This window comes from Stegodyphus dumicola, chromosome 8, assembly GCF_044657685.1.
Source record: "Stegodyphus dumicola isolate Sdum_Otavi_A_Nest chromosome 8, ASM4465768v1".
In the NCBI taxonomy this organism is placed as follows: Eukaryota; Metazoa; Arthropoda; class Arachnida; order Araneae; family Eresidae; genus Stegodyphus; species Stegodyphus dumicola.
In genome coordinates, this window is record NC_140775.1 from 166,744,374 (window position 1) to 166,770,790 (window position 26,417).

A 26,417-nucleotide genomic window follows, 5' to 3' on the forward strand; every position below is an offset into this window, starting at 1 on the left:
AAAACGCCCCTTTGGACGTAATTTAAAATCTGAAACATTTCAGATTTTTTTTTTTTTTTTTTTTTTATTAATAAGTTTGAGAATAAAATTAATTTTATGCAATTTATCAAGTAGCATTAAATACACTTATACTAGTTGGGCAGTGACATTTACTAACAGTTAGCTTTATGTTGATTTTTTTTGCGTCTCATTTTGTCACATACTTGGTCAGTCTAGAGATTTAGTTAATAGCAGGTAGATTTTATGTCAAATGGCATAGGTTAAAATGAGAAGTAAGATCATAATCAGCATGATTCATAAAAAAAGACTGAATATTGTATGTAACCGCTGCTGCTTGTCTAGGGAGAGACCTGCTGATTAGAACAAACCCGAAAGGCCTGATGTAAGCCCGGTTGGCAAGTGTTGAAAGTTAGTCAGGCTCTGTTTGATGCAGTTAGTGTCGTAGCCTCGTGTCGAGTTCCAGGGGTTGTAACTCAGTTAATATACTTTAAGGTTCCAATAAGCCATTAAAGCACCAGAGGTGATAAGTTGTTTTGTATTATTTTAAGTCTCACTAGATGCAAAGAATAAGTTTTACTTGAATTTTTACATTTTTGTGTTTTATCTTGTAAACACAGTGAGTATTAATGAAAGGCAATAACTCGCTTTAATATGTAGGGATAATTTTTAAGGGTAAGCAGTTAGTTATAAATAATTAAAATAATTAAATTGGGTAGTTTGATAACCTTAATCATTATGGATTTACATGGTGACTATTAAATTTTACTTTAATATTTTTAAAAAAGCTCTATTAAAATCGAAATCTAATAAAATTTCACCGTTTAAAATACATGTAATTTATGACATTAATTCTTAAAAGATATTAGGATAATTACAGATTAAAAGCTACAAAACATTTATGTTTTGTAACAACAACACTCAAAAAAATATTTATCCGTCATTTTAATTTGAAGCCTTCCCAAACATTTTGGCTACTATATATCAATTTTCTTCTCTTTAAGCATCTTTTCTAACAATTAAGAGATTTGTCTCAAAATGCAAACCAATGCTCTCGCTAGTTTCTGCGTGCTTTATCTCCTAACTTGTCAATCTCTCCACGATGTACCTATGAGGGTTCACTTGATCTGGTAAAAGTTAAATAGTTGAAAACCCCTAACAGACGTGATGCATATTATCGATATGTTTGAAAGTAACTACAATATCAGACAAAGGTTTAAAAAAGAACTTAGAACATAAAAGCATGTTCTGATGCTAACAAAATCAATTACAACTCACAGTGACATAATTAAACAAGAACAATCAAACTCAAGCTAAAAATGTGGACTAGTGGTCAAAGATTATACAATTTAATTTAAATTTAATCTGGCTCAGTAACTCTTATCATATGAAGAAATAAAAATGGGAAATTATAGTAAAGGCTGAAATTATAAACAATTGGGTAATTTAGATAATATCATAATACAGTCAAAAGTCTTTAATCCAGACCTCAAAGCTACAAACTTTCTGAGCATGGGCATAATACCTTTACGCATGCGCATTTAATGTATAGCGAACGGTATAAGCTAAGCTAAAATTATCAATGTCAGTTAATGTTGCAGATTGCGTTATTCCTTAATCTTCTAATTGGATCCAGCTTATTATTTTTTGCAGACTGTTACAGCAATTTTATAACAGTAAGCTTGAACTCTCGATTATGTCAAAAAGAATTTCCGATTCTGGAGCTGCCAAAGGATCTACAAAGCGAAAGCATGTTTCGATGTCCATCAAACAAAAAGTGGAATTGCTGCAAAAAATGGATAAAGGCATATCCTTTGTGTCTCTAACCATTCCGAAATCTGTTTATCAATTTCACGCTGCTCTGCGGGTGGGGGAGGGGGAACGTCGCAACGCGCAATGAACTGAAAGTTGATCTGTCAGCACTATCCTCATCTTCAGGGCAGCTGTTTTTATTTTATTCGGCTTATAATTCCTTACTAAATGTAGTATTTCATCTCGATGTACTCCGTCTTTGATATGATTTAAATCAAATTCATCGTCATTATAAATATCACGAATACACATCAAATAGTTTTCTGGTTGCAATTTTCTAATTTCTACTATGCGTAATGCATGCTTTATGCATGCGCGCGTTGAAATGAATGTTTAATAAAGTAAACAAATAAATATTAAACTTTTTTTTTGTAAATTTTGATACCCTTTAGATCATAATTGCTCTTTATTTCATAAATTACGGTTTCATACTTTTAATTTTATAATTTCTGCATGCCATCTTACCAGATTTAAATTGATAATCTATAATCTGGAATCGCCGAAATCCCGACGAGTACGGATTAAAGACTTTTGACTGTATATGTATATATCATATATCTTTGCACATATTTTTGAAGAATAATTTTCTTTATGTATTCAGTTTCTTTCTTCAACATGTTTCCTTTTCATATTTGGATTTAATTAAGGATTTCTGTTATTCTAAAAAGCACTAAATGCATTTAGAATGTATATAAAAAGCAGCTAATTTTATTTTAGTAATATGAACAGTCAACCAAACAACAAAATCTAGAAATGGCAAAACTTTTAGAATTTATAGGAGACATTGAAAGCAGAATTTAGAAAGACAATAGACAGCAGAATTTAGGATCCACAGAGATTGCATCAGGTGGGAAAATGCCTAGTGCCAGCTATAATGTATGATGCATTAAGACATATTAGATGAATCTTTTAAATTGTAAGTTTTCAATTTCCTTATTAATAAAAAAATTCCTTTCTATGATGCCTGCCCATATTATAAGATTAGAAGCATTTTTGATATTTTCCATGCTTGTGTCTAGTTAAAAGTGAAGAAAAGAAAGAGCTATACATGTTAAGAAAAAGATTCTAGTATCAGAAGTAAAATATTCAAATATGATTTCATCGTTCTTCCAGACGTTCTCCAAAAGATAAGAAATTCGTTGCAAACTTTCTGTAAAATATATTACGTGTTGATACCATGGACACATTTTTCACTTTGTTAAATATTTCTCGAATCTTCTAGAATCGTGGGTCTATAAATCTTGCCTTCAAATCCTTCTAAATTGTCCAAGCTGCAATGTCTAAAATCCTAAAGAAAAATTATCCCTACCAATTCTGTAACAGCAAAAAGCCAGAAATATTTTGGAAAAAAAAGGAGGGAAAAAGTGCAAAATTAATTTTATGGAGAAAACTGATGCATATTTCTGAGACAATTGCATGGGAAAAACTCTTACTATGAAAAAATTAAGAAGACTTTTTAAATTAATTACATAGCTAATTTTGCTTTTGCTAAGAGCTGTTTCATAAATTGTGCTCTATAGCATTATACCTTGCTTATATTTCAAATTCAAAATATTGTATAATAAGTTGCCAAAATGAAACTTTATAATATGACAGCGAAAAATAAAAATGTTTTATTTTAATGTTATTTTTTAAATATAATTTCAATATATTACCATTATTTTAATGAAATTTATTAATGCTACGATGTTTAAAAAAAATCGTCAAAAAAATCTCGGACCTCGGAATTAAAAATTTTCTATACAAACTGTTCTTAAAATCGCCAAAATGTTGATAAGTCGCCAAATTTAGAACCATTTAATAAAAGAATTCACATCTCTAAAAGCGAAAAGTTGTTCAAGAGCTCTTTATTAGAAAAAATGAATTTCGAAAATGCTTATGCTTCACTAAACTTGAGTATCCCATCATTTATATTAGAAATAAAAACAAATTATATCCCATGAACCCATTCAAAAGATAACCATATATGTCAGTGAATCGCCAAAAATATTCCTCCAAAATGCTAATTCACACTCAAAATGGCAGTTATAAAAACAGACAGAAATTTCAGATGATTAAAATTAAGGACCTTCTGCTGATTTTGGCCAAAATTTAGGACTTTTAAGGACCAAAAATCGATTCCAAAAAATCTAAGGACTGTTAAGAACCGTACGAACCCTGGACAAATATGGACAAGTAAGAGAATAGGCAAATAACACAAACTTCTTCCACTATCACTATCACCATCACCAGATACATAAATAATAGATAGGTTTGGTTTATTTGATTATGGCAATGCATACAAGGGCTATATGACTAAGAGGAGGGATGCTTTCATGGAAAGTTTTCTAAGGGAAACTAGTTCATGTCTGCATTACACATAAGAAAGAGCACAAAAATACCCATGCAACCAGTCCATTTGCCATGATTTGAATTTTTTGGAAAACTAATGGTAAAATATATTATGGTATAATTAAAAATCAAGATTAAAATTGAAAACTAGTCATATTATATCTCTTCCGCTTGCTTGTTCTTGTGTACTGCAAAAGCGTAATAAAAATACTCCAGAGTGATTTGGAAACAGGAATTTATATGCTATTTATTTAATAGCATGAAATAACTCATATACTGTTTTTCTATACAACCATCTGCCATGCCATTTGAGTTGCGTAGAAAATTTCTTTATTCCAGAAGAAGTCTTTCAACTGTATGGTGATTCATTCCTTAGACAGAGTCAGTAATCTGCTTTCATCACAAGTTATTCAACAGTATAGTATATAGAAACTTGTTTCTATCCTTTTCATGATGATGTCAAATTTGTGTGATTACAATCAATCTTCTTTGATTTAAGGCACTGAAAGACAAGTAATCCCACACAGTGCACACTTACTTGAATCTAAAACAATGTTTATCTAATGTTAATCGCAAACTGTAGCCTAAGAGAGATACTTACTGCCAAACTGATTCCTCAAATAAATTTGAGATGAAAAAAGATACCTTTAGTCATTAAAAAGCTACTGACTACTCTACTGATAGTGTTAACATTATTGAAAACGTCCTGCTTTGTCATACTAATTACAATTAACAAGGCTGATGGAAGGAAAAACTATTGCTACTACTATTGCTTACTACTAAAATAAGTTCAAATTATGTGGTCTCAATCAAGATCTTACTAGGCACTTTGTAAGAGTAAAATTCATGTTTATAGTTGAGATTGTTTCCTGGAAAACAAAACAATTTATAGTCATATGACAAATATCAGATACATTTTACTTTTCCAGAATGTCTAATTTTCAGCTTAAATTTAAAATAAAATATGATACTTTTAACCTATTATACCAGACAAAAGATACGTAAATAAATGCAGCATAGTGTTCTAAATACCAAGACTATTCACAGTTTAGTATTGTATAATAAAGTATATTAAGTAGTCAACTTACATTACTGTTTATTCAGCTTAAATTATATTTTATGAGAAACAGAATATCTTGCGATTATCAAACTTGTACAGTACTTTTCAACTGTGTATTTATATACTTTTTTGGCTGTGTAATTTTATTTAACAACACAATAGAGTATTTTATTCTTTTAATTCAAAATATGGCGACAGCATAAGTATTTTATTATATAGTATGCTTTATTTGAAATTATGTTTTTTTTTTTTTCACTTTTTGTTCCCTTTTTGAGTGAGGGGTGAATTCAATTTCCCTGGAATGTCTCAGTACCTGACAAATAATAGAACATGACAATTAAAAGTGTGATGGGAAATCCATGTTTTCCACAGTATGCAACTATGAAAACTGACATAAAGATAATAGAATTTCACAAAAATATTTATTGTATAAATCAGAGTACAAAGGCAGATGTAAAACTTTTCACAAGCAATGCAAATTAGAGGAACAAACATTGTATTACATTTTTACATTGGCATATCATAATTACATTCAGATCATACAAAAATAGATAACGACATAAACTTGGTAAACAAAAAGATAGATGGCAGCTTTCATTGCATTTATGGTTACACACATATGAACAAAATTATTATTTATTCACATATATCTCACTCATCTTATTCCATAATAAAAGGCAGCAATATATATTATAGCAAAAATACAATTGTGAAACTTAATACCTTTAAATGCGATTGAAAAAATGTATTAAACTTTTTTTTTACTGGCTTCTGATTTAAGGCACAGTACTAAATAATTTCTTTACCTGCACATAAAAATAAGGTCACAAATGGACACTGAAGCTTATACCTATGAACACTCAAAACTGTATAGGGAGGGGGGGGAGTGGAAAGAACAAATTAGGCAAATATTATTTAAAATATTACAACTGTTCTTTATGTTGCTAAGCACTGATATATGTTAATACTTTTATTTGAATTCTTTATTTTTGGAGACATTTTTATTTGAATCAAAGCTAAAAAATACACTGAAAATTTTCCCCCTCAATCATAACAAAAGAAAACAGCCCATAATAATTTGTTCATTACTTCCATAAAAAATAGCATGGATAAAAACAAAATCACTGTATTATCAAATGAAGAGATCCTTAACAAATTACTAAAAATGTGAAAATGGAACCTTATTAAGAAAGGTAGTAGTATAATACTACTGCAAAACACAACAAGAATAGCATTTTTGGAGATAATCAACAAGATACACTTTATATTCAAACCTCTTCTATGAAAAATTCAAATCTAACAATCATGGCTGAAAACATAACCACTGTATTCACTTATATTTCAGAAGGACTACATGAAAGCAAGTACAGTACATAACATTAAAATCAATTGAAGAAATACTTTTCAGACTATGGGAAACTTGAATGACTGAAATCTTATGAGGAAAGCTAGACTTAATTACTACAAAATAGAACAGCAACAGCACTTCTGGGGATAATCAACAAAGTACACTTTACGTTCAAACCCATAAACATAAAATATTCCATTTGTACTTTTCCACTGAAACCTGACTTCTCCTATAGGAATCATACGAAGCACTTGCCTCTGAAATGAAAGAATTTTCATCATCAGCTTATTTACTAATCAGTTTAGTAATTATTTTCTTTACCAGTTATTGTTTTACTATGATACACCATTTATAAAATTTTGATTTCAAAAACCCAAAATATTAAAAGAATATGTATTTCCATGAAAAAGGTAAATTACATTCCATAAACTGATAAATTTACATAATATAATTTAATCAATTTTTAGCTGCTAAAAATATTTAAAACACTGATCAAAGAAACAGACCAATATGCACAATATCTATATAAGAAGGCAAATGAAATTAAAAATATCAAAACATTTATTACAAGGATTTATTTTTATTAAATTACAAAACTTTTCAATAAAATAAAACACACATTATTTGATGTAAATACTTTTTTTTTGGGGGGGGGGTTCTTCATAAAATGTCAACTTGAAACTCACCAGGTCAGGTTAACCACATTTTAATACCATATATCACAAAAGGCTCCCTAAAAACTTTCACATTAAAAAAGACTTCTTTATTAGCAAATGGAATCATTCTAATGGCTTTTTTAAGTTTCACTGTACACATTTTTTTGCTCGATTATTGGCTCTACACTCAATATTCTCTTTGTGTCACCCACAGATTCCCTATATTCCTGAATGTTACTAAAAATCTGTAGAATGTTATGTTTTTCTTCTGAAAAATACAGGCATGTATCCTTGAAACTGGTCGAATTTTATTTAAATTCTGTGCTAATGAACAATTGCTCCCTTCCATATTTTACAATAACATATTTCTCTTCAAATTAGGAAAAACAAATACACTTTTGCTATAGTTAAGCAGATATTTTGCACTTCATTTCATTTAAAAAAAAAAAATTTTCAGGAAAGCACTATTAAACTGAAAGAGAAAGAAAGGCAATCAAAACAGCTTCTGAGACTGGAAAATGCTAAAAATAGAAATTTACTTAAATACAAAAATCAAATCAACCAAAAAAGAACATTTTAATCATTATAAATGAAGCCTAATGTAGTTTCTAAGATTTAAATGCAATATTTTACATTACATCAATGATTTGAAAACTGTGCACTGTGTTCTGAATAATTTATACAGCATCATGGAATACTCTAATATTTTCATAGAAATAATACTTAGTTTATGTGATTTTAAGATTAGATAATCAATATGGTAGTGCTATGGTAAGAAGAACATTTAATACATTATATACCAACTACTGCTTTTGAAAAGCAGCTATCAGTTTATTAACTGGTTTTAATATTACTTTCAAAGTCATAATGTCAATACTCCAGATGGACTAGTCCCCCACCTGACTTTACTTCTGTAAAAAAACATTTCATGTAAAAGTCATACTTGTGCAAAGTTGGATTTTCCACCTTTGCTGAAATTAAAAGCAAACATTGCATGAAAAATCAATGTATAACAGAAAATAAGGTGGCTATTTCCAATTTGATTCCAAAATTTCAAAAGATGTGTGATAAAAAAAGGTTCATTCTTCCCACTAATTGTAATTCATTTATTCAAAATGATTGCTCGAAACATGCATTTATTTTGCTACATTTTCTATAAACTGTTTTTGAATTTAAAATATATTTATTTTTAATTGGGTCAAAAATTACTTTAAAGAAGATAATGTCAGTAGTCCATATGGATTTAGTTCCATGTGGATAATTAACAATAAGTGAATTTCATAAAGATTCCCTCCCCCCTTTTTATTCTGATGTACAGACAACTCATCTATTTTTTGGGGGGGTGGAGGGGAGTTGGGGCCTGATAAAGCTTTAAGAAAAGAAAAGAAAGATATATTATTTGAGCATATTGATTAGTTGAGTAAACACGATGTTTTTGGAAATATTTCTCATTTCTTCATTAAATGCATTTAATCTATTAGGGGCAGAAGGAGAAGACAAATGAGAGTGAAGAAAATGTATTCTTTGGGAAAAACTAGCTACCCAGATCATAAACATCTAATGCAGTGGTATCGACTCAAACTGCATGTAAGCCGAATACACAATATGAAAGCAGTTGATGGGCCAAATTTTTTTCTTTTTTTTTAACAGAAATTTTGTTTACTAAATTTTATCAAAACACATACAAACAGCAATACTAATAACACATAGGAAAAAGTACAAAGTAATATTTATTTTCTAATTGAAATCTAAAATTTGATACCTGCAAGACATTTTTGTTAGTTCCATTTTGTAATTCAATTATATTGATAGCTAGCTATACATAAATCTATAGACTGACATTCCTTTCAAAGAGTTCTAACATGTTTAATTAATTAATTATTAAAAACTTAATTTAAACTAAAAATAAACAAATTATGTAATCTTTCTAATTTTTCAGTGAAAAGCTTCCAAGTAGAACAACCTTATTAAATTTTTCTTCAATGGATAAAAATACACATGTTTGTATTTAAATAATTACAATTTTTTTTTTATTTCTTTCTAAAACTTGATAACTATTCAATCACCTGAAGTCCACAGATTTCAACTGTGAAGAAAATCTGCTCACATATAAATGTATTCCTAAACAAAGTGATTATTCTCAGTGTAAAATTCATAACTAAGCTTATTTATTTTTTGACACATACGAATAAAAGCCAATAAAATCTGTACCTTTAAATCTATGAATAACATTTATATCACAAAGTTAATTAATTAGCCCCATTTATAGATTCTTCTCGTGAGCTATTCATGTTTGTTTTAAATGGTTAAAAAAAAATTTGCAAACTTTAGATAACTATTTTGAAATCTTTGCAACAAATACATTATTGAAATGTACTCATATGCCACATAAAATTGCTTTGGGAGGTGCATATGGCCCATGGGCCACCTATCAGTTTGAGAACAATGATCTAATGGATATTTAAAGTATATTCAGAAAGTAAAGATATTCAAAGTATACTACAAAAGTACATATTAAATGGATTATAATACACAGTCACTGTGATTATATATTAAGTAATATTTATCAGAACAGATTAGGGTTGCTTTTGAATTTATGAGGTATGTAAGTAGTCCATTAAAGTATGATCATCTTTCATATAAATAACATTAAGTAACTAAGCTTTTTAATGTGTACTCTATATGACCTGAAAATCAATTGAACAATGCATTAATAAACGTTTGCACTCCTTAAAAAATAACAGTAAACAAAGCAAAATAATGCTGAAATTATTAAATGTGGTTATTAAGCACGTATAAGCATAAATAAATATATTTAATATAAAAACATCAGCAAAAGTTACTCTTTCATTTAAGAAAAATCAGTATGTCATAAAAATAACTGACATACTAGTACAGTAGAGAAATATAACACATCCAAAAAATCTGATCAGAGAAAAACTGATCACTTATTTAAAATGAGTAGGCTGAAAACTAAAGAAATTATACATACACTTTTCTGGTACTTACATACTAAAGTATCCTGGCAAAATTTGGTGATTTTTTATAGATGAAAGCTACTTATTGGGTGCAAGTTGTCGGGTGATGGCTTTCGTGAATTTTTTTTTTAAACTAAGATTATCAAAATATGCATATTTATAGTCATTAAGCATTATCAACATATGAAAAGAAAACATATGTTAGCAATTTAAACTATTAAATAAGGATTATGTGATACATAAAAAATAAAACACATTCTTCTTCAAAGTTTTCTGCACTATTCCTCTCCTTAACTACAAAGCAATCAGTCTTTGCTTTAAAAAAAAATAGAGAATTGTCAAGACTTGGCAAGAGCGGCTATGCAGGAAACATATTTCCTTGTTGTTCCCTTTAGAAAATGTTCAGCAAAATTCCATATTTCTGGAGAAATTTTAGCGCAGTATCTTCCATTACTGAGAAATACCACATGCTCATATTTTAAAACTAAGTCTAAGGGAAAAAATATCATGGTTTATTTATAAAAACTGTTGGAGCTTGGAATATACACACACACAAAAAGAATGCATGCCAAAATGTGGTATTGCTTGAATGAAAGACTGTTATGAGCATGGCTGCCAGAATTTGGTACTTCTACTCAGATGGCTGCATTAATACCTAAGTACCCATTTTTCTCTAATGATTTTTTGGAGTGAAATTAAGCAATAAAATGATGGACAGCAAAAAATATTTCATAAATGTATGAACTGATAATAAATAAATAAATAAAATATTTTGAAAACCATAATTTTTTCACTCAGAGTATTTATTCTAAGCTATAAAAATATATATCTTACCTGTTTTAAAATTCGCTCATTTGTGAAAGCTGAATTATGCTTATTTACTAAATCACGTGATGCATTAGCTACAGCTTGCTCAGCAACATGCAAGATTGGCATTACCTTAGAAAGGGGAAAAGATATAGTTAATGAATAATAATAATAATAATAATAATAATAATAAAAGAGCCTGAAAACAAATACAACAGTTCAAATAAATATTTGCTAAGGTAGCCAAAATATGATAGTATGCCACGCTCAGAATTAACAAAAAAGTAACATGTTATGCTGGGTGACATTCAAAGCTTGCCTGTTTCCTAAAGATCATCAGCCCTCTTAGCCAGCATAGGCCAATCATATGGCCAACAAAAGGGCTTGCCCTTCAAACAACAAACAACAGTCTCTATCAGTCCCAGGCATGTTCTAAAAACAATTTCTCCAACTAGTATAAATATAATTTTCATAAAATGATTAAACTTCAGAGAAAATTTATATTGTGGTACATATTTTAACCCTTTCTGGCCCACTACCTTTTAAAGTTGGAGTTTTGATAAAAGAAAGAAAAAAAAAAAAAAGGTAGGCAGTCTAATTAGGCCTAGAGGAGTACACAAGTAAAATTTTGTGAAGATAGCACTTATCTTTTAATTCTGTGGTTGTGCCCAAAGTGGGTACACTGATTGAATACAGATTCGATAAGTGTGCTGAAATGAGCATTGTTGTCAATGAACTGACCAATGAGATGCGGAGAAACAAAGAACACAGACTTTCAGTTGTCCTAGATTATCAGTGAGACCGGTCTGTGCACACCTAGGGTTCACCGTTTGATTTTAGGCAAGATTTCAAGATAAAAATTTAAAACTAATATAAACTAAAGAGATAAAGCATACAGCTAAAGAAATTAAAAAAAATTAAATACAAATTTCTTTTCAAACAATTCCTTTCATACCCTAAAAAAATCTGGACAATTTCTTTGAAAAATGCGGGTCTTAAAAATCTAAACATGGCTAAAATATATGGACTGGTTTGTGTTGAGCTGCCATTTATTATAAATAAAGAAGAAGGTTCAGAGTAACCTATAAATCCTTTCTCATTCAATTTTTCTGTGTGTATAGAAGGAAATTTTTAGATGTGTCCAGACCGGACACACTGTGCCGCAAATGGTTAGACTATTTGTTTTAAATATATTATAAACACTTACTTTTATATAATTAAAAACCAATTAAATTATCTTACTCAACTGCCAAAAAAAGGTATAATTTTTATAAGAAAATAAAGGGACAAACATTTGATTATGTTAGTATAAATTTAGAAAAAGAACAATTTTTAAACGGAGCCAATTACATATAATTAAAGTGTAATAAAAAATTTCACTTTGCCGACCTTTCTGTTTATTGGAACACAGATTTTATTTAAAAATTAAAAAAGATCAACCAGAAGTGATGCTTTGCTTAATCCCTTAAGAACCAGCGCACGAAGAACAAAGCGCAACTACGAGTACCCCCCCCCCCCCGAAATAGAACATTGCCATCATGCATTTTCAGCAGTTAAGCCTACTTTTACAAGAGAATTCATACAAAATCAGCATTTTAATATAATGACCTCAATTTCTGAAGTTATGTACTTAATATACTAATTCTTAATATGTATTAATACAAAGAATATCACATTAGTAGAAATAAATGAAAATCCAAAATATTAAAATTATAACTATACGCATAAAAACAAAATTACAAATACAAAATGTAAAAGAAACTTAAGCAATAGTTATCTGCAGGTAATTACATTCCACTTTAATAATTTTGTTGTATGTGGAATAATTCAACACTATTGACGACACATAGGACAATGACGGCTTTTTACACCAAGCATATGTTGAGCAAGTAAGATGCATTATGCACTAGGAAATCTGATGTCTTCCCCCCTTCTGTAATAATGCTGTAAAGTTAATAATTTTGTTGTATGTTGTGTGTAACAAATAGTGCAATTTAATAATTTTGTTGTATGTGGAATAATTCAACACTATCGATGACACATAGGACAACAACGGCTTTTTACACTAAGTGTATGTCGAGCAAGTAAGATGCATCATGCATTGGGAAATCTGATGTCTTCCCCTGTCTGTAATAATGCTGTAAAGTTACTTTTTAATTAACCAAGAAAGTCTATGTTAAGTTTTAAAATAAATACAAAAAAAGGAGTTTTTCCATCACGGAAGTTCAGCAATGTTATGCTCGCTGTAGTCAGCTAGATGCGTTTTCCCACATTCTCCTTACAAAAAAATAAAATAAAATAAATATTTGAAAGCTTTCAGATTTTACATTATGGTTAAATGGACTTTTTTTAACCTTTTGTGCATTACCTTTATTCATTAAATATCACGCTCTTCACACTTAAACCATAAAATTCAATTCAATAGCAATATCGCAAAATGATTTTAAAATAAGCATATCTTTAGAATTTTCGATACACAGTCTCACACACTGAAGATATAAATATTTTTTTTCAATACACTTTTGCCATTGCTCGCTTTGAAATCACCGAGTTTGCTAATCATAATTCATTAAGTGTTATAAAATCTGAAAACAATAATAAAACAAATTCCAAATTAGGGCGCACAAAACAGGAACTGACGCTCATACATGAAGAACAAAAGCCACATGACTTAACCAATATGAAAATTGTTACCATTTAGCTATATCCACCCGCATTTTAAAATAAATAAAAAAAAAAAAAAAAAAAAAGAAAGGAAGAAAGAAAAAAGAAAGTTTCGTTTTCAAGTTATGCATATACAACGCCGGCTGAAGAGTTCCACCGGAGCTCTTTGTGTATAAGCAGCGCTGGGAGGGTAAAAGTGGAATCCTTGCATCATGCCTATGCGAACGTTGGTTCTGAATGGGTTAAAGCTTGTTGCTACTTATAACACTGGAACTGGCAGTATGTCATGTACAGGCCACATTAAATTTTTATAAGATTACTTTATAGCCACATAATTAGTCCTTTGCTTTCTACTTTATTCATTGATTAATTCCATGAACTATTCTGCTGATTTACTGATTCTATTAACTTGTTCTTTAGAAGCTGAAAACATTTCAACATTTGCCAATGATTTACAAGCAAGTGAATATTACATGATAATACTTACAACTTCATGGAATACAAACATGATGGCAATTGTTTGTTTGATTATTAATTTAAACAAATGGAAATGATTCTACTGCTTGAGCAAAGATCTTATATTTCTTTAATGAGTGTCTAATAGACAATGCGCAGACAAACTAGATAATATTCAGATTAAATTATGTAATGTGAGAAATGAAAATATATTCCACATTTTAATGGATTAGTCTAGAATTTTAGATAATCAGCATTACTTTAGTGATAACATATCCATACATTTCTAAAGAATTTTTCTTAGCTAACAGACTAGTGAGTTTTTATTAATGCTATAATGACACATTTAAATAGTGGAAGAATTTTCCACTTTTAAAATCTGAATTACAGCTACAGTGTTTTGTGAGCATAAATTTCTTAAATTTCTAAATTCTTTTTTTATTTGAAAATCCTAATGCAAAATATTAAACAAGTTCAAGAAAAAGCGACAAAGTAACAAAAGACAGATTTTATTCTTTAAAAGTAAAGTAAAATATAACTTTTAAAGTTAATAACTAGCAGAATTTTTGGTACTTTTTGGTAACTTTGGAATTTATCAGCATCATGTAAAAACTGAAAATGGTACTTTTTCATTTTGCCGGTGCAGGCAATAAAGTTGCCAAAAATGGTACAAACGATGCCAAACGGAATATCTTCGCTGGTAACCTTTTTCCGCCTCATTTTCAAAACAAGTCGCAGCCATTTCTTATAAGATTGATTGTTTCTTTCAATATTGGCATACAATTACATAGAATTTTTAGCAGATAGTTCAATTTTATGCCTTAAGACCATTTGTGGTAATTAAGACAATTAGGATGCAATCACACTGCTCACCCAAAGCCAAAAAATGTAGAAAAGGTAACGTCAAGGGTTAAATTCATAAATTCTCATAAGAATACACTAGTGAAGTAAAGCACTGCTGTTTTACATAATTTCTGAGTAAGATTTCATATGAATTGAAATAATTCTTGCATTTAAACTTGTATTCCATATTAAGATTTAACTTAATATTAATGTAGATAATTACTGAGAGGGATTAGATTTTTGTTATCGTAGTTTATGTGAGATGGGATCACATGGTATGAAATGGCGAATCAGGATGTTGAACAGTGAAAGCATAGTAAATTCTTAAATCAATGTCTTAGAAATTTATTGTCTTTATTTATTGGCTTTTTACAAAATTTTAATCGATATTAAAATGTTTATGCCTTCAAAATAAAAAATTATTAGAACTAACATTTGTTAATGTTTTTTATGTGTACACTGTCACCAATAAAGTCTGCTCGGTGAGATTTGCGCCGGCGAAACAGAAATTTAAAAATTAGAAAAGTACCAATTTTTAAATGAGATTTTCCTTTTAAAATGATTAAAAATCTTTTTAGAAATGTAACTAGACTGCAAGTTCATGGAGAAAATCCAATGGCATTCAGGCTGTAATATTACTTCTTGCAGAAACCAGTCCTTTTTGAAAAGTAAATGGTTTCACCAAAAAGTGCAAGATTAAAGTGCAAGTTCTAAAACAGCAACAATTTTATCCTTGAATGGATCTGCTGATGAATGCTTATGTAAATGGCAATGAAACCTGAAGACTAGACTGCAAGTTCATGGAGAAAATCCAATGGCATTCAGGCTGTAATATTACTTCTTGCAGAAACCAGTCCTTTTTGAAAAGTAAATGGTTTCACCAAAAAGTGCAAGATTAAAGTGCAAGTTCTAAAACAGCAACAATTTTATCCTTGAATGGATCTGCTGATGAATGCTTATGTAAATGGCAATGAAACCTGAAGACAAGAGCATGCATACTGTGAGCATTATATGTTTATGGCAATTTATGTTCACTATTCACTTGTACTTGTGTTTACATTCATGATGTATATCATTAGATCTTGCTTACACCAATGTAAGTAATGTAATAATTGTGTCAAGTATGCATTAATAAATATACCTAATTAAGATGTGTTTACTTGGAGTCAATGTTAACATGAATTATCACTACAGGATCACTGTCAAGAAACATAGACAAAGTTACAAGGATGAGCAACTAAGGTATTTTAGGACATTCAAAAACTAACATAACGAACAAAATTATATGCCTTTCAAGAAACACCTTAAAGAACACTAACTGCATTATAAACTATGGATTTGATTTAAAGTTTCCTCTTTGAATATTTTACATCAATAATTTCAAATTAATAATTTGGCAACATACTTCCATTTCTTTAGTTTGTCTAAATACAATTTTAAATCAAACAGCATACTTTCATTAGAGGTTAGCAGCAAATATTTAAAAAAAAAAAAAAAAATCTATGCACATATTTTTTTAATATTTACTACCTGTTTTCTCCCATGCTCTAATTATTAAAACTATTGATAAAAATATTCAAATGAACTGAATGTAAATTTCCAAGCAATGGAGACAAGTCTTTTAATTCTAACTTTAGATTACCCCAGCTTGCCAAATATCATTTTAATTAATTAAAAATATTACAATAAATAAATAAAATAATTAATAATACAATAAAGTAATTATTAAAAATTTTAAAAAAACTCTGCAAAGAATTAGTCTTTAATGATCACCTAAAAAGTCTCTTTTAAAGGTTAATATGGTTATCGGTTAGAGATGACTGATAGAAAAGGCCCAGGTGAATACATTTTTATTTAAATCAATCAGGTAAAAAAGTAAAAAATATTTTAAGACATGTATGTATTGCTTTTAAATAGTTTAGTCTGTTAATTAATAGTAGCCAGATTAAATATGAAAGAATATCTTACATTTTACAAAATGCCAACAGACTTGAATGAAAAGTGAAATAACACACTTAGGCGAAACAATACAAAACTGTGCTTTGAGACTGCTAGCCCTTTTGGGCTAAAAATATGTATACTTTTAATGTAAAAATTTATTTTAAGGTAATTTATTTTTTATACTTTGCACATACCCAATTATTTAATTTAATAAAACTAGCCAATTTATAAATTTATTAATTTGGGTTGTGAAACCTTTTTTTTTTACACTATTTCCAATAAATCTGCCTACTGAGAAACATTTTAAATGATCAAAATAAAATAAGTACCAAACCTAACTGCAGAAATATCAAACAACCTAAAACAAAATAAAGAAAAATACATATTTTCAAAGTTACATTAAGGCATCTACTTTTTTGAAAAAGAAAAGAAAAGAAAATTGATTGTGTCTACAGCATGTTAAAACTCATTTTTAATCTTTTTTAGACAGAAAAATAGTTTTACTTTATTTAACTACAGGAACAGTGCCTCGACCAAACAGTTTCTCTCTAAAAACTAGAGAAATTTAATCACAAAGCCTTATTTATAGAAAATTGCAGAAATATTCGTTTTGAAATTAAAAAAAATTATTTCAATCTTTGTTAGTTTGGTACATTTATATTTACCATATTGGCAACACCAAGTTTTTCTCCTACGCGTGTGAGCTATGGATGCCATTGTAATGTTGTGCACGTGTTGTTAAGTTTCAATAAAAAATGTGACAAGATACGTTTCTTATTTTTCGACTTACTTCTTCATATGATATCGATTTATTTAACATGGTAGTAGTTCTCGTGGTTCATGAATATGAATGAAGAATTTAATAGTTATAATTTGCTTTAAATGTTACCAGTACTAGCGTAAACAGGGTTCATAGCCACATTTTAGTTTAAAAAATAAGCACCTATAAGTACTTTTCAAGCACATTTTAAGAAAAAAAATAAGCACCTGTCTAATTACATCATACACAACTGCATAACCTTAAAAATTAGACTTGTAATTTAAAATATGAGAAATGAAGTACTTATTAAGAGAGAATAAGGATTACCTCAACCATGTAAAATAATTACTTTTTTTGTTTTTGTTTTTAATTTTAAACAATATTTCAATTTACAGAACTAATTTACAATGAGAGAAAAAAAACTATGAAGAACTAAACTATATTACAAGATTTAATGATGAAATTTCAGTTCAAAATAGAGAAAATAAATAATAATAAGGCATATTTATTGTATTCGCTTGGAACCTAATAATAAATACAATTTATTTTCCCACTCATATTGATATTTAAATAATTTAAATCTAAATTCTGAACATTTTCTAAATTTTCATTGTATATCAGTTTTCTCTTAACAGATACTGCAAGCAAAGTAATTTAAGTAAAAAAGAGGGACATTTCCGAAATCAGAAGACAGAAATTTGCTTCATGCAGTCATCTTTAACAGTAAAAGCTTAACTAACCCGCATACTTGGAAATTGGCGAATATTCGGACAGACGAGCGTAACTTGAAGGTGCGGAGGGGGTAAACTGTAGCCGCTCTTTAGATTTTTCCGCTAAATAAATGCTTTTGACATTTCAATATGTGCATCATATAAAAATAAGCCAACGGAACTAAAAAATATTCTGCTTAGCAAGCACAGTAAAACTCTTTTAAGTTTTCATAAACAAATCTCGGACTGAACATCAAATTAATTATCTCAGTAAAATATCGCAAACGTTATTGCGCAATATGTGCGCCATAATTCTTTCCTACGTGATATTACACAATCGGAATCAACAACTGCCGTTATTGGGAGAATAAAGAACTAAATAACTGGGGTGTTTTTCATTCTAATTTTCAACAGACGGCGTTAAATTTTCGGAATAGAATCATTCTTCGCTTGGGCTGGTAGACCGCAGAACTTTTAGTCCTATTCAATCCAGAATTCGATTACTTTCCCTTTATTTAAGCCATTCCGAATATTATTCCTTAGAAAGCTAATCCGTGTTAAAACACAACCATTTTTGGACGTTTACTATACTTCAGCAGTTACTGCGACTATGTCATTATAAACATTCATACATATGCTCATAATATAAGCATAACGATCATAATAAACACGAATATGAACTGACCGCAAATTTTTAAGATCTTGATATAAATTCAAACGTGTGTAGTATTTGGGTGGGAGGAAAAGAATTCCGAATGTAGCGGAATTTTCTACTGCTTTCGCAATTCTTTGACCAATAGAACGACGGGCGCCTGTCTGTACTGTTCCTGCATACCAAAGGTTATGTTAATCCAGAGAAAGGGGGAAAAGCTATTTCCGGGAGTATGACTCACCATCTGACATTCCATATTAGGAAGAAAAGTTGTTTATTTAGTTTCGGCTTTAGTACGGGGAAAAATAGCGCATTTATTTTTAAAAAAAAGCACTAAAAGCAAAAAATAAGCACTAAAAACAAAAAAATAAGGGCTTTAAAGAAAAAGTAAGCACCTATAAGGGCCTTTATATTTTATTTTCAAATATAAGGACTTATAAGCACTTATAAGGACCGCTACGAACCCTGGTAAAAATGGCATGTACAAGAAACAGTGATATCGGCATACCGCTATTTGATGGTTCGGACTATTTTAATTGGAAAGTGCGTATGATGAAATTTCTTCAATTTAAAAAGTGTAAAGATGTGGTTCAGTGAAAAGTCAGCAAAAATGATGATGTGGAAAAATGGGAAGAAAAGGATATCCAAGCTACAAATTACATTTACGGCGCCATAACAAACAAGCAATTGGAATATATTCACGAGTGTGAGACTGCATGTGATATAATTACGAAATTTGATGCAATGTATTTAAAAACTTCAACGTCTCTACAAATTGTTTGTCGAAATAACTTAGAATGTATGAAACTGAAAAATTATCCTGATGTAAATATATTTTTTGATGATTTTGAGAAGTATGTGAACGAGCTGAAACATGTTGGCGCTACCGTGACGGAACAAAAAAATTGAACTATATGCTAAGAGCATTACCTTCAAATTACAGTCACATTGGTGATTTAATAGATGTATTACTAGAGAAGGACAGAACAGTTGATTACCTAAAGAGCAAAACCAAATCAAAATTACTTGAAGAGAAAAATGATTATGAAGATTGTGCACCAGCAGAAAAATCAAAAGTGTTCAAAATTGAAACAAGCAAATCGGGTCCACAAGGGAATGTCTGTTATAATTGTGGAAAACCTGGTCACATTAAAAAAATTGTTGGCATGTCCATCAAAGGAACTATCATGGTAATGGCTCCACTAATTATCGTGGTCAAAGTTCTTCAAACAATCAAGGACGCAGTCGTGCTTAGTTTTCACACCTCTGTTATCGAAAGTAACATGACAAGTTCCAGTGCAAATATTGTGACGAATAAAAATGAAATCAATTGGTTACTGGATAGCGGATACACAGACCACATTATAAACAGTGATGAATATTTCAAAGAGCAAGTCATTTTGAAAGATCCTATTCAAGTGAAAGTCGGTGACGGAAGGATTTTGAAAGCTACAAAGGTTGGCAATATAATTGTTTCTTTTTCTGTATAGAACTCTGAATCTATCATAACATTGAAGAATGTATTTTATGTAAAAGAAATGAACGCAAATTTATTAAGTTATTCGAAGATTACTGATAATCATAAAATATTTTCAAAAGAAAAGTTCTCTAAAATATATGATGTCAATGGTTCATTAGTAGCAATAGCGAAGAAAGATTATATAAAGTAAAGAGTTATGTTAAAAATAGTAAAATATTTTCAAATTTGACCAACAGTATGTTAACATTAAAAGAAAAATTGCACCGTTCATTTGGACATGTAAATTTTAAATATCTGGATATTATGTGCAAAGATCAGCTATTAGAAGGAATCCCTAAAGAAATAGAAACCGAATATATGAAGTGTGCCATATGTATTGAAAATAAAATGCACAATTTACCATTCAAGAATAATAGAAGAAAAGCAGAAGATATTCTGGAGGTTATACATAGAGATGTAAATGGACCTCACAGAACAAGTGGATGTAATGGTGAGAAATACTTTGTGAGTTTTTTTGATGATTATAGCAAGTTGGCAAAAATTTATTGTATCAAATATAAGGATCAAGTCTCTGATTGCTTAATTGAATATGTAAATGAAATTCAAAACTTAACAGGGAAGACTATCAAAGAACTCAGATGTGATAATGGTAGTGAATATATGAATAGCAAGATATACAAATTTGCAAGACAAAAAGGTTTCAAGATAAAGTCATGCCTACCATATGTAAATGAATTGAATGGTACTGTTGAGCATTACAACATAACTATAATGGATATGGCTAGATGTCTTTTAGCCGAAGCAAAAGTTGACAAATGTTACTGGCCTGAAGTAATTAAAGCTGCTGCTTATTTGAAAAACAGGACATTAACAAATACTGTTATAAAGATGACACCATATGAAATATTTTTCAATAGGAAACCATCTGCTAATGAATTGAAATTATATGGAAGTAGAGTGTGTGTAAGAATACCAGAAGAAAAGAGAAAGTGGGATAAAAAGGCTGAATTTGGAATTTTACTTGGATATAGAGTTTTGATGAATAACAGAATAATAGTTGCCAGGCATGTTGACATTATTGAAGAAGACATAATGTGTGTAGGTTGTGATGATGAAGATAAGAATGATGATACAAATAAGAAGAATGAACCTCAGGAAGTGTCATGTGAATCGAGTAATGATAACTCCAAGGACAGTGTGATAAATGAAGATGAAACAAAAAGTGGAATGAGACCAAGAAGGCAAATCAAACCACCAGTTCGATTTCATGAAGAATTCGTGTACTACTGTGTTAGTGCAAATTTTTGTGATGCTACAGTTCCAGGTAACTTTGAGGAGGCGACAACACACAGTGAGGTTGGACATTGGAAAGAGGCAATGGACAGTGAAATGAACAGTCTTGTTAAAAATAACACTTGGACACTAGTGACTAAACCAGAGGATAAAGCAATTCTAGATGTGAAGTGGGTATTCAAAAGAAAACCAGGTAATGTTTTTAAAGCTAGATTAGTGGTTCGAGGTTTCCAGTAAAAAGATAGTATTAAGGATACTTACTTCCCTGTCATTAAGATGCAAAATTGTTACTTTCATATTCTTGCCAGTATAATTTAAATATTATTTAAATGGATGTTGAGACTGCCTTTTTAAATGGTTATGTTGTGTCTGAGGTTTATGTTAAACAACCACAAGGCTATAATGATAATTTGAATAGAGTGTATAAATTAAAGAAAGCACTATATGGGTTGAAAGAAAGCCCTCGTGCTTGGTATAAGTGTTTTAACGAGTATATTGAGAGTCTAGGATTTTGTAGAAGTAAATATGATTATTGTCTTTATGTAAAATCTGAAAATGATGTATTTGTATATATTCTTTTACTTGCTGATATGTTGCAAAGATACTCAGGTAATTAATGATATTAAGGAACAACTGCATAACAAATTTAAAATGAAGGATTTAAATAAAGTTGATAAAAAGCTACATTGGAATTGATATTGAATATGATAACGAGAAAAGTGATATCTTATCACTGAGTCAGGAAAATTATATTGAATCTTTAGCTAAACTGTATAATATTGAAAATTCGAAGCTTTATGATACACCAATGGAGATTAATCTTAAACTAAGCCAATCTAATTTAAATCAAAATGTCAAATATAGAAATCTAATAGGAGCACTCTTGTATATTAGTCATGGTACTAGACCAGACATATCTTTCAGCGTAAATTATTTAAGTAGATTTCAAAATTGTTATGATGAGACACATTTCAAATATGCTTTGAGAGTTTTAAAGTATTTGTACTTAACAAAACATCTAAAATTAACCTATAGTAAAAATCTTAAAACTGATATTATGAATTGTTATGTTGATGCTGATTGGGCAGGTGATATTGTTGACAGAAAGTCAACTACTAGGTTTATTATTGAATTATTTGGTAATCCAATTTACTGGAAATCCAAAAAGCAAAATTGTGTGACAAAATCTTCCACTTTTGCCGAATATATTGCTCTATCTGATGCTGTGACAGAAATTGATTTCTTAAAAAATGTTGTGAATGATGTTTTTGCTGATATAACTCACCCCATTAAAATTTATGAAGATAATTCAGGAGCTTTGGCCATTGCTAATTATGGGAACTTCACTAAAAATCCAAAACACATAGAAGTTCAATATCATTATGTTCAAGAAAATGTTCAAAATGGAGTAATTGAAATTGTAAAGATTGATTCAGAATCAAATATTGCAGATATCTTTACTAAGTCTTTAGGAAAGATTAAATTTATGAAATTCAAAGAAGGTTTGAAATTTAAATAAATTTTGTATACTGTTTATTTAAGTGATGTTTATTTAAATATTTTTGCTTGAAATGAAATAGATTTTGGTAATGTCCTTATGTAAACTAAATTGTGTTTAACTTTAATTTTAACATTTAAGTTAACGAAAGAAACTTTTTAAAAAAATAATTTGTGTTAAGTGTTGAATGTTATTGTTTATATCTATGCTTAATTGTAATTGGTAAAAATGAAAAGGTTGCTTACATCTATGTTTGTTTGTAATTAGTAAATATAAATGTAAGGAGGCATGTTAGTTTGGTACATTTATATTTACCATATTGGCAACACCAAGTTTTTCTCCTCCGCGTGCGAGCTATGGATGCTGTTGTAATGTTGTGCAAATGTTGTTAAGTTTCAATAAAAATGTGACAAGATACGTTTCTTATTTTTCGACTTACTTCTTCATATGATATCGATTTATTTAACACTCTTTCATAGCATAAATACTTTATTTATTACTGTATTTTCTTACCTACATTGTTAAAGTTGAAAGATTTCAGAAAATCAGTACTGCTTTTAAGTCAAGAAGTATATTTAATAAATTATGCTATACTTTTGCTGTATACTATTAAAAAATACTACTTTAACAGAATTTAATGGTGAACATTCAAAACAAGAGGTGGATTAGGTTAGAAATCCATTATAATGACTGACTAATCTCAACTGATACTACATGTTTCATCTACTTGAAGTTGTTTTTGATCTTATAAAAAAACTGGCTATATTTACTTTATTGTTTGATTCAAAGCTAAAAACCAGGAGTCTTCATTACCTATCGCAATTTTTTAAATATCTACATTTATTTTGATATGTAACACAGTTCATATTATTAAGTAAAAAATATTTCTTCAAAAATTAAAAAACAAAGCAATATAAAAACAAAATTATTATAAAAATAACTTTGAAAGAAAAAAAAAAAAAAAACAGAAGTTGCCACAGACTCAAGTTTATACCACAAAGCTTGTGAGGGAAGAAGACAGCTTTTGTTTACACTTCAGAAATTCAGAAATAATGGAAATCATACTTCTCTTTAAGAGGGGAAAAAAGTGTGGGGGTTTAAAATGACAAAAATTAATAAAATAATTAAGTAGCAAGTGCAAATTATTTCAAAATAATTCTAAGTACCCTGTAATTCTCTTCTTCATAGGCAGTCTGACCATTGACACCTTGCACCAGTTCCTTAGGCATCTGATGTGTCTCTGAAATGTAATTGTCAACATGGTTTGTCCTGAAAGTAAAATTCTAGATGAATATAAATTTTCAAAATCTTGTAAGCAATATATTTAACTATTTTCAATCATCAATGAATGCTGAATTGTTCCTAAAAACAGAATTTGATAACAAAACTCTATAAATTTTCCAACTGGCATGCTCTTTAGAATTTATAATATTTCTTCAGTGAAATAGTTTATAAATAGCTTAAGGAATATATAAAGTATTATATTATATATAGTATATTATTATTATAAAGTATAAGGTATACTCATTTTTTCGTGAAATTTCGTGAGTTAGAAATAATAATGTAAAGATCTATGAACAGGACCTACAATATATTTTTCTTTTTTTAACTTTAGTTTATGATGCTTTTTTCCTGCCAGAATTCAAACAAGCAAAACATTAATGTTTTAAAAAAATTTTTTGCATTATCATCAGATTTTCTTTTGTTAAATTAAAAATCAATATTTTCATCAATTCATACTGATATGCACGCCAGAATAGTAAGTATTTACATAATTTTACCTTCATAATTTAGTGTATTTTCTTTCTATACTCTTTCTTTAAGGAAATAAAACTCACATAAAACTATTAACATATACATATTCCTTCTAAAAATACAACAGAAGTAAAAATTTACAGCAGATCTCTGAATTTCATTTTATACTTTTTAATGCAAAGAAAAAAATTAACTGATTTATCATATATATATATAACAAGTAAAAAAATGCACAACATTCAAATCATTCCACACTCCTTTAAACTGGAAGTTCAATTTTTTTCAGGGAAAAGCAACTGCAAATTTTTCATCCATCAATGTGCTAAAAATAAATCATGCTACACTAAATAAGAAATAATAATAATAATAATAATAATAATAATAATAATAATAAAATTGTTCACGGATCTATATCTTTTAATTAAGAATACAAATTCATGCAGTATTTAAATGTCAATAGCTTAAAATACAAACAATGTTGTTTGCTTAACAATAAACTTAATTTCACAGCAAATGACTAAAATTCATAGAATGATAAAAACTAATAAATGGGTTTGTTAACAATACTCTTCTAAAAAGGTTTTATGCCTTCTTTAACCAGATCACAAGAAAAAAATCCATCATCTTCCCATGCTTCTCTAAATTCTTAATGTTTCATTAAACTATAATTAATAAACTTAATTAAGACATGAAGCTTCATTTTGAAACTTTAAACAAAATGTTGCATAAGGAATCAGTTATATGAACAGGGTCCACAAGAAGCACATTTTAATGAAAAAGTACAGCTGCCGCTGTGTTATTACCCAAAACATTCTACAGCATGATAACATTCTAACAACTTATATTTCAATTTATATTTATAATTTTTTTTTAACATTTTAATTTGGCAACTGAGGTAGAATACATGCAACAGGTAATGGAAGATGGGAACACCAGTATTTTGCCATCGTACTGGACAGTTAGACAGGTATAGCACACACTCCCCGCTATGGCTTTAAATGCATATATTACTATGCGGATATATTGTGCGACTGCAGCAAAAGAGAAATAAAGTGACATCAGGATTTGTACACACTTCTGCCCATGGAAATTAAGTTAAGAAGAAAATTAAGGACCTATCAAGAAAATGGGAATTGAATAAATTTAAGCAATTGTGTATACCCGAACTTCACTTCTGTAATACCACATTTGTAATTTGTAATAATAAAATAAATCTGAAGTGGGATACATTATTATTAAACATAATATAATATTTAACTTAGTTGTACAACAAATTCAAGGAAAAAAAATTACTTCACAACATTTAAGTAATTAGCATTCAACTACAAAATTTCTTCAAACATTTAAATTTTATGTTGTAATAGTCCCAAATAATT

General features: G+C 29.1%; 1 protein-coding gene across 3 annotated transcripts in view; it reads right to left on the reverse strand.

Moving 5' to 3' along the window:
• Window positions 1–5,603: 5,603 nt before the first annotated feature.
• Window positions 5,604–26,417, reverse strand: part of LOC118180382 (protein SSUH2 homolog) — a 128,717-nt gene continuing 107,903 nt past the window's right edge. For all 3 annotated transcript variants that reach the window (XM_085822703.1, XM_085822702.1, XM_085822701.1), the window contains exons 10-12: window positions 24,453–24,555; window positions 11,017–11,121; window positions 5,604–6,805 (exon numbers count right to left, since the gene is read on the reverse strand). In XM_085822703.1, the coding sequence (XP_085678829.1) occupies window positions 6,662–6,805; window positions 11,017–11,121; window positions 24,453–24,555 (352 nt within the window). In that variant the 3' untranslated portion in view covers window positions 5,604–6,661. The remainder of the gene's footprint in view (window positions 6,806–11,016; window positions 11,122–24,452; window positions 24,556–26,417) is intronic.